Source organism: Gnatocerus cornutus, chromosome 1 (assembly GCF_029298725.1).
Source record: "Gnatocerus cornutus isolate USDA-ARS CGAHR chromosome 1, icGnaCorn1.1, whole genome shotgun sequence".
NCBI classification, from domain to species: Eukaryota; Metazoa; Arthropoda; class Insecta; order Coleoptera; family Tenebrionidae; genus Gnatocerus; species Gnatocerus cornutus.
In genome coordinates, this window is record NC_142233.1 from 35,226,964 (window position 1) to 35,242,564 (window position 15,601).

Genomic DNA, 15,601 nt, shown 5'->3' on the forward strand with positions numbered 1-15,601 from the left:
AATCAAAATTGACATGTATCCATTACAGGAATCTAACTTATCTCTGCTGATTTTTAAACTGCCTAAACTTGTCAAATCCTTATTTAAATGTCTGTTTCGGAACAAATCTTCAATTAATTAGTAATTAACGTGGGATTTGATGCAGCCAACTTTGACAATGAAAGAATTAAAAGCCGGGTTTACACCCAAGAATTTACACAAGAGAGTGGACTGACAGCAATAAGCTCTAATTTATAATATAAATAAATATATAGTCGTTGCCTAATGGCATTTTAATTTAAGCTGTAAAACCGTGGTGATAAAATAAGGACAAATTATTGCATTTTACGATTTTGATTATAATTTCCTTATATAAAACTGCAAATTCTGTTTTTACACCGTGTAATGCCTTAAATTTCCGCTCTTACTTGGTTTTGAGAAAAAAATGTATCGTAGCTAACACCACTGACGCAGTTTCAACTAATGAAAACTAAATATTTACGAGATTTGACAGTTTTCGAGGAAGTAGCCGACATACGTGAATATGCTTGGCCTGTCTAGAATGGAAATTTAATTCATCACACGATGGAATCAATTTAATGAAAGCTGAAAAGTCAGACTTCATAAACTTGTTCTGTTATTTACGCCAGCTGTTATAATTTATGTATTAAGAGACATTTACAGACTAAAACTCATAAAGATTTTAATTTTATGCGGTTTAGCCACGTCACTGCTTTATTGATCATCGGAAATCCAAGAAAACTTTGTTCTTTGAGTTATATCCTGCAATATGTGGTGGAATAATTGAAATAAAATAAATATAGAAATGCCTAGGTCATATTCTCGTTGATATTTATATTATTTGGTATCGCATGTTTCTTTGTCGCTCTGTTTTGTTACAAAAAAGAATTCCTTTTCACTTACGCACGCACTCCGCCACTGTCCGGCGTTACGCAATTCCGCACGCACCGCCTCCAGCCAAAAACTTAGTCCACGTTATCTCAAATAATTTCAATATTTTTTGTCTTGTCCGCCTGATTAAAAACTCAATTTTATTCGCCTTTATTTGGGCGTGGACAAGGTTATCACCCACTATATAAATCCCAAAAATTTTGCCATCCGTATCACTTGTCCAGCTTCGCCCAAGCACCAAGTCCGCAAAATGAAATTCTTCGTAAGTATTCTATGACCCATTCCTCCGACTCTTTGTGAACTCTGTCCTTCCAGAGCGCTGTTGTCCTCCTCGTAGCCGTCGCCGCTGCCAACGCCGGCTTTGCCCCCGTTGACAGCGCCGCCGTGCTCTCCGGACCCTCCGGAACCGTGGTGAGATCCGGTCTCGCTCACCATGCCTACGCCGCTCCAGTCGTCGCCGCTCACCACGCTTACGCCGCTCCCGTCGTCGCCGCTCACCATGCCTACGCCGCTCCCGTCGTCGCCGCTCACCACGCTTACGCCGCTCCCGTCGTCGCCGGCGCCCGTTTGGTCGTTCCTGCCGGCTCCGGACTCGAAGGACAGTGGATTCCGGACATCAACGAGAAATTGTACGATGATGGCAGCTACAAGCCCCATATCTACGGATTCTAAACCTCCTAAGGCTGAAGTGAATTTTGTGATCCACGTTGAAAAATAATTTATTTCCTCTAGATTCTGTTATTCTGTTTCTTGTAAAATCCGCCGAACAAGTTTAAAGCTAAAAAATGTGTTTTTCTTCACACCCTCGGCGGGAAATTAAGTTTTTCTAACACGCTCGGTTGGAAAAACTGGACAGTTTTTCCGAAGTCATTTCTATAAATTACAAATGTTTGTCTGGGAACAGCAATCATTTTATTGTCTTGGCAAATGTTAATAATCGCCAATTAAGTGTTTGGAAAAGTTTTGACGCTGAGTCGGGGAAAACTTTTTGGGTCTTTAGGGCTCTGCAGTGACGTTTCATTCGTTAATATTTCGTCTCTGGATGTTTACTTATCAGGTTCGGATTTGGCGCAATTTTTCTAAAGGGGCTGACGAAAGTAATCCCATAAATTGAACTGAAGGAAAACCGAGCAGCTCACTTTTATTCAAGAATTTTAATTGAGGTGTACCAACATTCAAGACTAAAGCTGGTGTCGCATATTTATATAGTAACAATAAAAATACAGCCACCGCTTATTCGCCTTGACATTTATTATTCGTATTATTCTGCCTGTATTCAGACCGTTACAGTTTCATAAGCTTTAAATTCATCATATTCTTGTTTGGATTATGCTAATCGTCAAATGTGCAATATCAAAATAATAAATTATTGTAAGTTGAGTTGGTTTAGGTTCCAAATGTCTTCCAAGGTCAAATTTCAAACTTTTTATCGTGTAATTTGTTCAAATGTTGCAAAGTTAATTTGTCAAGATTTCAACTTTAAATAAAGAAATAACTGTCTAAATTGTCTGTTTTTTGCTTTTTTTTCTCATTGACGATTTGAAAGTTTGACAACTGTCACTATTGACAGAATCCAAAAATGACAGAAATAGTTCAAATACAGTACAGTGCGAGCGGCACATATAAAATTACATTCCTAAGGAATTTTTCATGGATTCAAACGGCCATAACTCAATTATTTGTTGGTGTTAAAAATTGTTCCTTAAAAATTAATTTTGGATTCCGCGTAAAGTTCTGCGTTAAATGAGCACAAATAACTTGAGTTTGCTTCACAAATAAACGAGATATTGATTAAAATCTGTTTTCATGGAGATGATTTTAATTGATTTTTTTCGAAGCAAAAACGACGTATTGTATTTTTGAGTTATACATCAATCGAATGAGCAACTTGAAATTTCTCAACTGGCTAAATTTCAAATCGGTAGGTCAAATAGTTTACGAGTGGCGATAAAAAAAACAAAATATTAAAAAAAATTATCCATTGAGTTTGAAATTTGCTTTGCGAAAAAATTGACTATTGAATTTTGGGTATTTAACAGCAAATTCTATAAAAGAAAACGCAAGAAAAACGATGACGCAAACCGTTTTCTTTTATCTATTGTAGCTTCAAAGATCTCAAACATTTAAAATTTGAAAATTAAAATTTAACTATCCGAAACTTTAGATAGCCATAATTCTATTACTTGTAGTCGTACGTATTTTAACCCCAGATTTGAAATCTGCGTGAAATTCTGCGTAAAATGAGCTTTAAAAACATAAATTTCTTTAACGAACAAACTCGATATTGACCGATTTATATTGAGCATTGAAAATTTCGAAGATGAAAACCAACTGTCCGAAACTCTGTAATAACTCAGTCATTTATTGTCGTACGTTAATTTTGAATACAAATTTGGAATTTGCGCAAAATTCTGCGTAAAATGAGTACTTACAACTTGAGTTTGCTCCAAAAATAAGCGAGAAATTGATTGACGTAGATTTACATATTTATAATTTCCGCAGGTTCAAAATTTTGACTTTCTAACAACAACTCAATATTGAATCGCTCCTAATATCGTTATATTTTGATGTACATAAAAAAATTAAAACAGTTTTGAATTCATCGTAAAATTTTGCGTAAAATGAGCCTCAATAATAAAAATTTTTTCAACAAACAAAGTAGATATTGACCAATTATGTTAAGTGTTGAAAAGCTTGAAGATGAAAACCAATTATCCGAAACTTTGTAATGACTCAGTTATATGAAGTCGTACGTAGATTCTGAGCACGGATTTGGAATCTGCGCAAAATTCTGCGTTAAATGAGCACCTTATAAGTTAAATAAATCTGCTCTAAAATAAGCGAGATATCGATCGAAGTAGATTGCATAGTTTTAGTCGAAAAAATGGAAAAATAGCTCATTTTGAAACACGGTGTGGTGGCAAAGTGAAGTTGGAAATTTCGCAAAAATAACGATTATTTACCTACAATTGAGTGCATTTTAATAGCCGCATTGACAACTTCTCGGTCCTAATCGCGCCATTAAATAGCCATATTTCGACCTTAAGTGTTTTTTAACACAAACAAACCTGTTTAGAGGCATCAAGTCCATTTTTAATATCATAATTCCGTTTTAATCATAGCAAGGTTTCAATCCTCTCTGTGCGTTATTTCCATAAAAGTATAGCAAACAGTCCATAAATTAAATTGGGGCTAGTAGTATCTCCATCTTCCTCGAGTTGAGTAATCGGTACAACGAACTCAGATGATTTACATAATTTTATTGATGGGTTTGAACCAGCGCATATTAATCATCGGTATGGATTTAGAGTTTACAACAAACAATAACTTTTAATCAAATCTGGAGAATTTGCAATTCCGACGATTGTCCATAAAGTGATGTCGGCGCTTAAAAATCGAAAACTATCGGACCGCCCCAACCCGATATGCAAATTTTTCTTTATTCATGCGGAAACTGTGCAATTTTGGGCGCGACAAGGCTGCCATCTCCCTATAAAACAACCCACCAAAACCGAAATCGGTACCATTTCCCCAACACCAGCACCATGAACACTTCCGTAAGTTAAAACAACCCTGAAACTCCCCGAAATCACCATTCTTTGCAGACTTTCTTAGTAACTTTGGCGGTGGTTGCCGCAGCGTCCGCAGGAAACATCGCTTTCCATCATGCGCCAATCATTGCGGCACCGAGATTGTTAGTTCCTGCAGGATCTGGACTCGAAGGACAGTACGTCCATGACCACACCGAAAAGTTGTACGACGATGGCTCCTACAAACCGGAAATTCGCGCGGTACCATTGAGTGCCTCTCCCGTGGGATTGGTACCATCGGGATCGGGACTCGAAGGGCAATATGTGCACGATTTTACGGAGAAGTTGTACGATGATGGGTCTTACAGGCCTCAGTTGAGGGCTTTGCCGTTGAGTGCTAGTCCCTATGGGTTGGTTCCTTCGGGATCGGGGCTTGAGGGGCAGTACGTGCATGATCTGACTGAGAAGTTGTACGATGATGGGTCGTACAAACCGGGACTGTATGCTTAGGTTAGGCGTGACTGTAATTTGTGATATTTTGGGAATAAAGAGTTGTGTTTTGAAACGGTGAAGCGGAATGTTTATTTTACATAATTATGGTAATGGTAATGTTTGTATGTGCTCTTTCAGTTTACACGAATTTCAGACCTTAGGAATTTTTGTAAAAAATTTTGAATATTTTTTTTCAAATTCGAATTTTAAAAATTTGTGTCTTGTGCTCGAGAATGCTGTAACTTGGTGGACTATAGAGCCTAGACTAGAAACTATAGAGACTATAGAGTGTTTATAGAAACAACCTAAACTTAGTAACCTCACCATATTTTATTGCTACAACACGGAAATTGTGAAAATTATGAATTTTGGTAAAGAATTTTGAATATTTTATTTACTTTTAAAACTAAAAATTTCTAAAAATTGTGTTTTTTGCTCTACAAATTTGAAATTTAGTTGAGTCTATAAACAATTTAAAATTAGTAACTTTACCAAATTTCATTGCTATAGCACAAAAATTGTAAAAATTACGAATTTTGGTAAAGAATTTTGAATATTTTATTTACTTTTAAAACTGAAAATTTCTAAAAATTGTGTCATTTGCTCTACAAATTTGAAATTTAGTAGAGTTTATAAGCAATTTAAAATTAGTAACATTACGAAATTTCATTGCTATTGCACAAAAATTGTAAAAATTATGAATTTTGGTAAACAACTTTGAATATTTTATTTACTTTTAAAACTAAATTTTTTTAGAAATTGTTTCTTTTGCTCTACAAATTTAAAATTTAGTAGAGTTTATAAGCATTTTCAAATTATTAACCTCACCACATTTTATTGCTATAGCACAAAAATTGTGGAAATTACGAATTTTGGTAAAGAATTTTGAATATTTTATTTACTTTTAAAACTAAAAATTTCTAAAAATTGTGTCTTTTGCTCTACAAATTTAAAATTTAGTAGAGTTTATAAGCAATTTAAAATTAGTAACACTACCAAATTTCATTGCTACAGGACAAAAATTGTGGAAATTACGAATTTTGATAAAAAAATTTGAATATTTTATTTACTTTTAAAACTAAAAATTTCTAAAATTTGTGTCTTTTGCTCCATAATTTTAAAATTTAGTGGAGCCTATAAGCAACTTAAAAGCAGTAACCTCACCAATTTTCATTGCAATAGCACAAAAATTGTGAAAATTACAAATTTTAGCAAAAACTTTTGAAAATTTTATTTACCTTTAAAACGAAAAATTTCTAAAATTTGTGTCTTTTGCTCTATAATTTTGAAATTCAGTGGAGTCTATAGGGTACTTAAAAGTAATAACCTCAAAAAATTTCAAATATTTTGTTGTCTTTTAAAAATAAACATTTCTAAAATTTGTGGCTATTGCTCTAGATTTTAAAAATTAGTGAAGTTTATAAACAGCTGAAAATTAGTAACTTCACCAACTTTCATCGCTTTAGCACCAAAATTGTGTAAATTACGAATTCTAGTAAAAAAAATTGAAAATTTTATTTTCTCTAAAATATAAATTTTTTAAAATTTGTGTCTTTTGCATTAGAATGTTAAAATTTGGTGGTTTTTATAAACAATAAAAAGTCATGTTCTTGAAACGGTAAACTAGAATTTTCATTTTACACAGTTATAATAATGATAATTTTTACCCGTGCACTTTCAGTCTTATGTCATTGATAATTTAAAAAAATGTAGCAAATCCGTTCACTTTTCTAATAATATTCGAATTATTTAAGCCGATACTTTCAAAAAAAGCTCGTTCAATCGTCTTCAGAGTACCATTTCGGTACTAACGCGCGAATCCCCATGAAACCATGAATGGAAGAACCATCAATGATCGTCATTACTACGTCGAATCCTCCAGACGCGTTACTATTTCTTAACCATACCGTTCAATAACACTATCTAAAGGGAACAATAGTTCTGCAAGGTTACCACCAACACTATAAATGCAATAACATTCCCTGCAATTTTCACTCGTTCAGTCATACCAGAACCATGCACTCCTTGGTAAGTACCCGCCGTACCTCCACCCACCCCATCTAACCCATAATTTAGTCCGTCGCACTTCTCTTGGTCGCCGTCGCCGCCTCCAGCGCCAGCATCATTGGCGGCCATGGGCTCATCGCCGGCCACGGTCTCATCGGCGGCCACGGTCTTCTCGGCCATGGAGTCGCCATTGCCCACGACCCCATCGCACTCGCTAACACCCACAACGCTGGACGTGTCACCGAACTCGGAGCTCCTGCTGTCCTTTCCGGACCCGCTGGACAAGTAGTCAGAGCTGGAGTCGCCGCCGTCCCCCATGCCGTCGCCGCCCCCGCTTTGGTTGCTGGACCTGCTGTGGTTGCCGGACACGGACTTGGACTTGGTCTGGGACTTGGACTTGGAGGCGGAATTGTTGGACACGGAGCTGGAATTATTGGACACGGAGGATTGATCGGACACGGGGGGCTGATTGGAGCCGGATCTGGATTAGAAGGACAATGGATCCCTGATATCAACGAGAAGCTGTACGATGATGGTTCTTACAAACCTCATGTCTATGGTCATTAAGTTTACAATGGGGGTGGGGTTTTTGGTCTCCAGTGTATATAAATAAATTTCATTGTGTTCATTTTTCTGTTTCTTCTACTTTCTGTATTCTTCTTCTTCAATAAAAACATTTTTTGTAATTTTGGGCGTTTTTAATAGGAGACAAAAAAGAGCATTTTTATCTCCCGACAACTATACTTTAATACTTTTTTTGCCGTTTTTGCATTGCAATTTAATTTGTCCTTGATTACGTGAAAATTAGTTCTAACTATCAGCTCGTTAGAAAAAGTCTAAATGTTAAAGTTTAAACATTTTCTGATAACTTAATTAGTTTATTTCAAGGTTTTTATTAAAATTTCTAAACTTTTTTTTCTGTTCTAAAGTTTTCTAATTTAGCTATGTTTTATGTGTGACGAAGCAAGTCTTTGAAAATTTATTTTCGTGTCTTGTGCTCTAGAATGCTGTTTATTTGGTAAACTCTATAAACAACTCAAAATAAGTAACTTCACCAAATTTTAATTTTATAGCACTAAAATTGGAAGAATTACAAATTTTATTAAAGAATTTTTAAAATTTTATTTTATCGTCAAAATAAAAATTTCTAAAATTTGTGTTTTTTGCTCTAGAATGCTGCAATTTCGACGATCTACAAGCAACTCAAAATTAGTAACTGCGTCAAATTTCATTTTTATAGCTCTAAAATTGTGAGAATTACGAATTTTTGTAATACAATTTTCAAATTTTATTTTCTCTTCAAAATATTTTTTGCTCTAAAATGCTGCCATTTGGTAGGGTCCGTAAACAACTCAACATAAGTAACTTCGCTAAATTTTATTTTTATAGCATTTAAATTATGGGAATTATGATTTTACTAAAGAATTTTGAAAATTTTATTTTCTGTTCAAAATAAAAATTTCTAATATTTGTGTCTTTTACTTTAGAGTGCTGCAATTTTGTAGGATCTATAAGCAACTCAAATTTATTTTTTTTTGGCACTAAAATTGTAGGAATTGCAAATTTTTGTAATAAATTTTGAAATTTTTTTTTTGTTAAATTTGTGTCTTTTGCTTTACATTTCTGAAATTCGGTAGGATCTGTGAACAACCAAATAAAAATAACTTCACCAAATTTTATTTCTATAGCACTAAAATTGTGAGAGTTACAAATTTTAGAAAAGAATTTTGAAAATTTTATTTTCTCTCCATTTTACCCCGAATTGGAATTGTTGTTTCAAAATTTTATAATTAATAATTTTAAACAAATCTTTATCAAATTATGTTAATCAATTTTCTATTTTAAGAACGAAATGTAGGTCGTTGAAACAGCTTATGAAAACTTTTTATCAAATTGTTAGTTGAAAAATTAAAAAACTTCTTAAGAGCCAGAATTTAAACAACAGGTCAAAAAGGTAACTACATAAGTACGTTGTATGCATTTATCGGCCCATAAACCGTTTTATCGTTTTAAGACTCTTGAGGGCAATAAAGAGCGCCAAGGGTCAAGAATACAATCTGGAGGCGCCTAGTCATCATTACAACTCTTCTAAAGACAAAAATGTACAATTTTTTGAACTAGTTTTTTATCGCCGTCAGGGCAAACATGCTGCGTCACGGTTGGCACCACTTCAAAAAGAAAAAACAATTTTATAAAATATCGCGGTGGCTCGTTTCTTAAGCAACACATTTGCGATTTGTTATAATAATTATATGCATTATATCGCAGTTTTTTCAGTTAATTACTATATCGCCCAGTAGATAGTGCTTAGAATGACTGGCGGATTTTTTTCGTTTTCTTATTATCGCGCTTTTATTTCCTCAAAGTATTGTTCAGTGGAAAAAAGCCGCAATTGAACACCCAATTAATAAAATAATAATTTATTGGCACGTGTTTACAAAGTCTTAGAAAACTGCCTAAATCTTCCTCCCACTAGCAGTGCTAAAATATTCATCCAGTATTAACAGTAATAAACCAGCGAGTGATAAACCGTGAATTATTTATTCCCATTCCCCTTTGTACGAGCCGTCGTCGTAAAGTTTCTCGGCATTATCAGGAACGTATTCCCCCTCATGTCCCGCAGCAACCACAGGAGCGACAGCAGGAACGACGCCAGTGCCCGCCAAAGTATGACTTGTAATGACAGATCCAGCGGGACCAGCCACAACGGTTTCAGGAAGACTGGCTAGAACCGCAGGAGCGGCAGGAATTACAGCTTGACCGTCTGTGACGACTGTGCCTCCTGGAGCTTCAGAATTGATGGAACTACCATCGGGGCCTACGAGGGTGGTTTTACTGCTGGGTCCTTGCAGAACCTCCACCAAGGGGATGGAGACCAGTCCAGCGTTCGCGAGGGCGAACAAAGTGAAGAAAATCGAAATCTGGAATTTTTTCCGTAATTACTGGTGTTACGGTAATCGTTACCTACCTTGGAATTCATTTTTGTCGGATTTGTGATTGTGTGTGGACTGACGAGAAATGCAACGACAAGTTTGCATTTTATAACCGCCCAGTAACCTTGTCTGGCCGAGCCCGAAGCGTGTTGGTAAATAGAGTATTGATTTACCATTGTATATTAATACCAGAAAATGTTACTATTATCTTGAAGAAGAAAAATTTTGGGTTGTTGAGTGTTGAGCAATAAATTTTTGGGCAAGCGGTTGGTCGATTAAACTGTCCTCAAATCGAATTAGAAACATAAGGAAATTATTTTAATGACGTGGATTAGATTTCGGCGATAATGAATGTGGAATTGAGAGTATAATTTCTCGATTAATTTGATGGTGAAGTGTTTATGGGCCGGCTTTGAAGTTTAACATTTTTCGGGAAATTAAAGAATATCTGTCTATTAAAACGCCCACGACTTGTCTTCAGGAAATCTATAAATTATTGGAAAAATTGTAATTTGAAATGTTTATAAGGCGCATTTATCAACTGTCTCAAATTACACGAAGATTGAGAATAAGAATAAAGAAATTATATGCAAGTTAATAAATATTTATACATAAGAAATAACAATTGACGAAGCTTATCGAGTTGCAAAACTTAAAAAAAAAACGAATTAAGCAAATTTTTATTTTTAAAATCAACCTAAAATTTCTAGTCTTTTAGACTAAATTCTATAAATCTAGGAAAATTAATAGTATCCATTTTTTTTTCATGCTAAAGAAGTCCACAAAGTTCCAATATTATAGAGCAACAAAGACGAATTTAAGTATGCAATTTTTTATTTTTAAAGTGCTTTCAAAATTTCGATTTGTTTTCTATTAAATACCATAAATCTGACAATTTTAATGGTACAATAATGAAAATTAGAGGGTTAAGTACTTTCTTTTATGCTGACGAAATCTACGTTTCAATATTGTAGAATATCAAAGACGAATTATACAAATTTGTATTTCTAAAATGCACCTAAAATTTTGATTTTTTTACATTTAATACCATAAATCTGACAATTTTAATGGTACAAAAATGAAATTTGGTTAAGTACTTTTTTATGCTAAAGTAATTTACCAAGTTTCGAATTATCCAAATTTTTATTTTTAAAGTACAAAAAAAATTTCGAATTTTTAGATTTAATACCATGAATCCACGATTTTAATGGTACAATAATTAAATTTGGTGTGTTTAATACTTTTTTATGTTAAAAAAGTCCACCAAGTTTCAACATCGTAGATCTAAAATTCCTAAAATTTCAATTTTTTTTCAAATCTGACAATTTTAATGGTACAACAATTTAATTTAAAGTGTTAAATAGTTTCTCAATGCTAAAAAAGTCCACCAAGTTTCAATACTGTAGATCAAGAAAGACGAATTATGCAACTTTTTATTTCTAAAGTGCACCAAAATTTTCGATTTTTTTCGATTATATTCTATAAATCTAACAATTTTAATGGTATAACAATGAAATTTGTACAGTTAAATAATTTTTCAATGCTTAAGTTCCAGCTGTTTTTTTAGTTTTTTATCAGTTTGAAAAAAGTTTCCATAACCAACATTTTAACTTATCTGGGGAATTCTGACTTGTTTTTTAGAACCAGATTTTGGTAATGACTGTTCCAATGACCTAAATTTCGTTCTAACAATAGAAAATTAATTTGGTCACTGTGGTAAAATAGAGCATCCCCTTAATAATTCTGCGAAATTAGAAAATTAAAATATATTCTAATTAAATTAATTAAATAAAATTTTAAGAAAAAAAATTGTATGTTTACGTCGTAATTTAAAACAAATAAGCAACAAACTCTTCAATAATTCCGCCACTCGACAGAAACCGAGACAAAAGTATGTCTCTGATCAAATACTTGCAAAGACAAATTACATGAATTCGAAATTAAATTCCCCGTTTCAGATAAGTAGGAATTTCCAATTTTTCCTCGGAATGATAATATTCAAATGATATGCAACATGATATTAAAACTTTAAAGGCCGCTCTATTTACTTACAATAACGAAGTTTTCCGGTAAAAAATCCCTCCACAATTCCGCATAGTATGAATATAAATACCGCAATTACCATTGACTAATCGTCCGATTTTTCACCGACCACAATTTCTAATCGCACCTCCGCCATAATCCGGCGGTTTCCCCCGTCATTCCTTTATTCCCACACATATTTGCGACATTTGAAATAATTCTCTGGACGCAAATCCAGAAAAATGATTGTGAAATGTCAGTGAAATATCCGGCATTGTTCGTGGGCCGCACAAAGTAGCTGACATTAACTCAGTGGTGCGTGTCGGGGTGTGCTTACACCTTCAACACCTGCGAATAAAATTGTCGAAATCCGGGATAAAAAGACTTTTTCGGTGATACCCCTGAACTTGTCCGGACGAAACAGTGAAAGTTCCGGTATGCGGACTCTCAATTTCAAGATCGAGGCCTCATAGCCGTGGGCTTCTTGTAATGTAGAGCAGAACCAGTTGGTGGCGACCTTGCTGCCAAAGTCACGTTGCTTAAGTTCCTGGAGTGGCTCAAATACTAAAAGAATTTTCTTTCCAGGTTTGTCCCGAAGCGCGCGATTTCCGAGAGGATCAGTGCGCGGCCTTCAACGGGAGCCCTTATCAGGGGAGTCTTTACGAGTGGTCGGCGCATTACGAAGATGATGACCCCTGCGCCCTTACATGCAAGGGAAAAGCGGTTTCCGAGGAGGACCCGGTGCTGGTCGTCGCGCGGCTCGCAGATAAAGTCCATGATGGAACCAGATGCAGGCCAGGGAGTTTGGACATGTGCATCGATGGGAAGTGTCAAGTAAGTAGATCAGGGTCGAACATTTTTGAAACCATAAAAAATAGTAGTAGGATGAAACCCATTGGAAATGGAAGAAAATATAACAAAAATGAAAAGAAGCAGGTGAGTTTTAAGGGTAAAAAACAGTTTATCGCGATTTTCGTCAAAACTACAAGTCCTATGAAAAAAAAAATTGCAAAGTTGTTGGTAATAAAAAGATCTACAACTTTTGTTTCTACACTTTTTTCACATAACCTCAAAATTTTTGTAAAAACTTCAAATAACCGAGTTTTTGGTTTTATATTTTTGTCTTCTACAAAGACATTTTTTTTACGAAATTTGGTGAAAACTTACCTTACTAAATGTCCCAAACACTATAATTTTTTTGACTTAAAACATTAATTTTTTTTTATTTTAACTTAATAACAAAAAAAAACACCCCAAAATTTAAATCTCTACTTTTTGATGGTGTAAAAAAAATATACATTACTACATGGCCAATTTTTTCAGAAAATGCAAATTTTTTAAATTTTTTGTATTTGCGTTTTTTCGTTTTTTTTTGCCCGTAATTTATTTTTCCTTCTGTTTTTATTATATTTTCTTCCATTTCCAATAGGTTTCATCCTACTACTATTTTTTTTTCACATTTTAGCTGGTCTAAAGTGTAACGAGGCAAATCAGTCGATATTATCGCGCGTATAAATAGAAATTTCTGTGTCGTATAATAATATATCATGCCACTACACACATCACAGTGAAGCCGAAAATGGATGGTGTGTCGCTTGCAGGCATTCAGCAAAATAAATTGATACGTGTTGCTAGTTCCTCATGTTTTGTCTAAAATGATTTGGGAATTGATTAATGTAACACAATAAAGTAACGGATAGAAAAATTCATATCTGTGACACTTGATAGCGCTTGATGTACATCACTTGCTGGTGAATTATTAAGACATCAATGCAACGAGATTTTTCTTATTTTTATTCCGACAGCTCTTTGGGATTTACATAATCATATTAATGTCACCGATATATTTCTAATTTAGACACAAAAATTCCTGTGAAAGTCACAAGTGCCATTAACACGCAAGAAAATGGACGGCTAGAGGAATATTAATTGCTGCAAAGCATGCAATATCGGATGCGAGTAATTGGAAATAAGGAGAATTTCTCTATGGAAATTAAGATCTATGAAGGCACCAAAACGATTTATATTATCAGATTGGGATAAGAGATAACTATCGCCACGACATCGGACCACGCGAGTAATTAGTACTCTTGTTTAACTTTTCTTCAAATTCTTTGTAGAAATTTAACAGCGCTACTTATATTTTTATGGCTGGGCTTTTTTTATCTTTAAAAATTGAAAATTTTACTTTCTTTGCAAAATAAAAAATTCGAAAACTTCTTTATTTTCTTCTACAATGTTCTAATTTGAGAGAGTTGAAAAACAAGCTCTAACTAATAACCTCCCCAAATTTGACTGTTATAGTATCAAAACTTTCAAAGTTACAAATTTTTATTTAAAAAAATTGAAAATTGTTAGTTCCCCTGCAAAATAAAAAAACCTAAAAAATCTGTCTTTTTTCTACAACGTTCTAATTTAAGTAAATTAGTAAACAGGTCCTAATTAATAACCTCCCTAAATATTACTGTCATGGTGTTAAAACTTCCAGAGTTACAAATTTTTATTCTCAAAAATCGGAAATTTTTAGTTCCCCTGCATAATAAAAAAATCTAAAAACTCTGTCTTTTTTTCTACAATGTTCTAATTTGGGGAAGTTGATAAACAGGCTCTAACTAGTAACCTCCCTAAATTTAAGTGTTATAGTGTAAAAACTTCCAAAGTTACAATTTTTTATTTTCAAAAATTGAAAATTTTTAGTTCCTCTGCAAAATAAAAATATAAAAAATGTGTCTTTTTTTCTGAAACGTTCTGATTTGGGGGAGTTAGTAAACATGCCCTAACTAGTAACGTCCCCAAATTTGACTGTCATAGTGTAAAAACTTCCAGAGTTCCAAAATTTTATTTTCAAAAATTGTACATTTTTAGTTCCTCGATGTTCTAATTTGGAGGAGTTGATAAGTAGACCCCAGCTAGTAACCTCTTCAAATTTGACTGTCATAGTAAAAAACTTTTTCAAAAATTTAAAGAATTTAAAGAACAGGCCCTAACTAGTAACTTCCCTAAATTTAATTGTCATGGCGTTAAGACTTTTCTACGCTTCCCTAGAATTCTTTATAATTTTCCGGAAGATTTTTAAGGATATTTGGTTTTATTACAAAGTGCGATCGTGTTGCTGCCGCCCCAGAATACAAACCCCTAAATCTTGTATAAACGTTCGGTCGCTTTATGTACCTCTTGGCTTTTATTGTATTGCGATTAAGAAGAAATAGGCAATTCCGTCGAAATCTGGCAACGTCGTTTAGTACCAACATTTATAGTTATTGATAAACGCGGTTTTTGCTCCCCGTTTTCGCCTAACAACGTATTCAAGAGGTACTTAAATTAACGAAACTCGTTCCGTCGCGACGCTCTTTTCCAGATTGAATAGTTTCACCTGGAATAAAAAGTTGGGAAAGTCACGTCATTTGCTTAATTACATTTCGGCACTCGAGTCCGTTTTGTTCAATTTTTAACTTGTAGAATCGGGCAAACAACGCCGCACTTTTAATTTATAGGATTTTCCGCGGAAAATCGAACAAACCAGCGCAAATTGATACTCCTAACAACATATTATTTTTCGCGCTGGAAAATTCCGCCCTGAAAGCTCGTCTAGATGAATTTTTTACAGCCTCATTTAGAACCCCATTGTAAATTTAGGTATCTCTGCAGTAAATTAAAATTACAGACCGTTCGGCCGCAATCTCGTTCCACCTAAATCTTGGAACAAAGAAAATGATAAAAGAACAC

At 34.1% G+C, this 15,601-nt stretch overlaps 5 protein-coding genes across 7 annotated transcripts in view; 4 read left to right on the forward strand and 1 right to left on the reverse strand.

Moving 5' to 3' along the window:
- The window catches only part of nolo (ADAMTS-like no long nerve cord), a 187,233-nt gene that overhangs the window by 147,940 nt on the left and 23,692 nt on the right, over positions 1-15,601 (forward strand). For all 3 annotated transcript variants that reach the window (XM_088048657.1, XM_088048665.1, XM_088048674.1), the window contains exon 6: positions 12,461-12,709. In XM_088048657.1, coding sequence (XP_087904783.1) covers positions 12,461-12,709 — 249 coding nt within the window. The remainder of the gene's footprint in view (positions 1-12,460; positions 12,710-15,601) is intronic.
- Positions 1,119-1,671, forward strand: LOC148182102 (uncharacterized). The gene is made up of 2 exons (XM_088048758.1): positions 1,119-1,153; positions 1,207-1,671. The coding sequence occupies exons 1-2, from the start codon at positions 1,142-1,144 to the stop codon at positions 1,561-1,563; spliced, it is 369 nt and encodes a 122-aa protein (XP_087904884.1). The 5' UTR covers positions 1,119-1,141; the 3' UTR covers positions 1,564-1,671.
- LOC148182103 (uncharacterized) lies at positions 4,429-4,956 on the forward strand. The gene is made up of 2 exons (XM_088048709.1): positions 4,429-4,448; positions 4,497-4,956. The coding sequence occupies exons 1-2, from the start codon at positions 4,437-4,439 to the stop codon at positions 4,929-4,931; spliced, it is 447 nt and encodes a 148-aa protein (XP_087904835.1). The 5' UTR covers positions 4,429-4,436; the 3' UTR covers positions 4,932-4,956.
- On the forward strand, positions 6,830-7,606 carry LOC148182104 (uncharacterized). The gene is made up of 2 exons (XM_088048697.1): positions 6,830-6,941; positions 6,990-7,606. The coding sequence occupies exons 1-2, from the start codon at positions 6,930-6,932 to the stop codon at positions 7,485-7,487; spliced, it is 510 nt and encodes a 169-aa protein (XP_087904823.1). The 5' UTR covers positions 6,830-6,929; the 3' UTR covers positions 7,488-7,606.
- Positions 9,325-9,985, reverse strand: LOC148182105 (uncharacterized). Its single transcript, XM_088048745.1, has 2 exons — positions 9,889-9,985; positions 9,325-9,841 (listed from the first exon to the last, which is right to left on the reverse strand). The coding sequence occupies exons 1-2, from the start codon at positions 9,898-9,900 to the stop codon at positions 9,461-9,463; spliced, it is 393 nt and encodes a 130-aa protein (XP_087904871.1). The 5' UTR covers positions 9,901-9,985; the 3' UTR covers positions 9,325-9,460.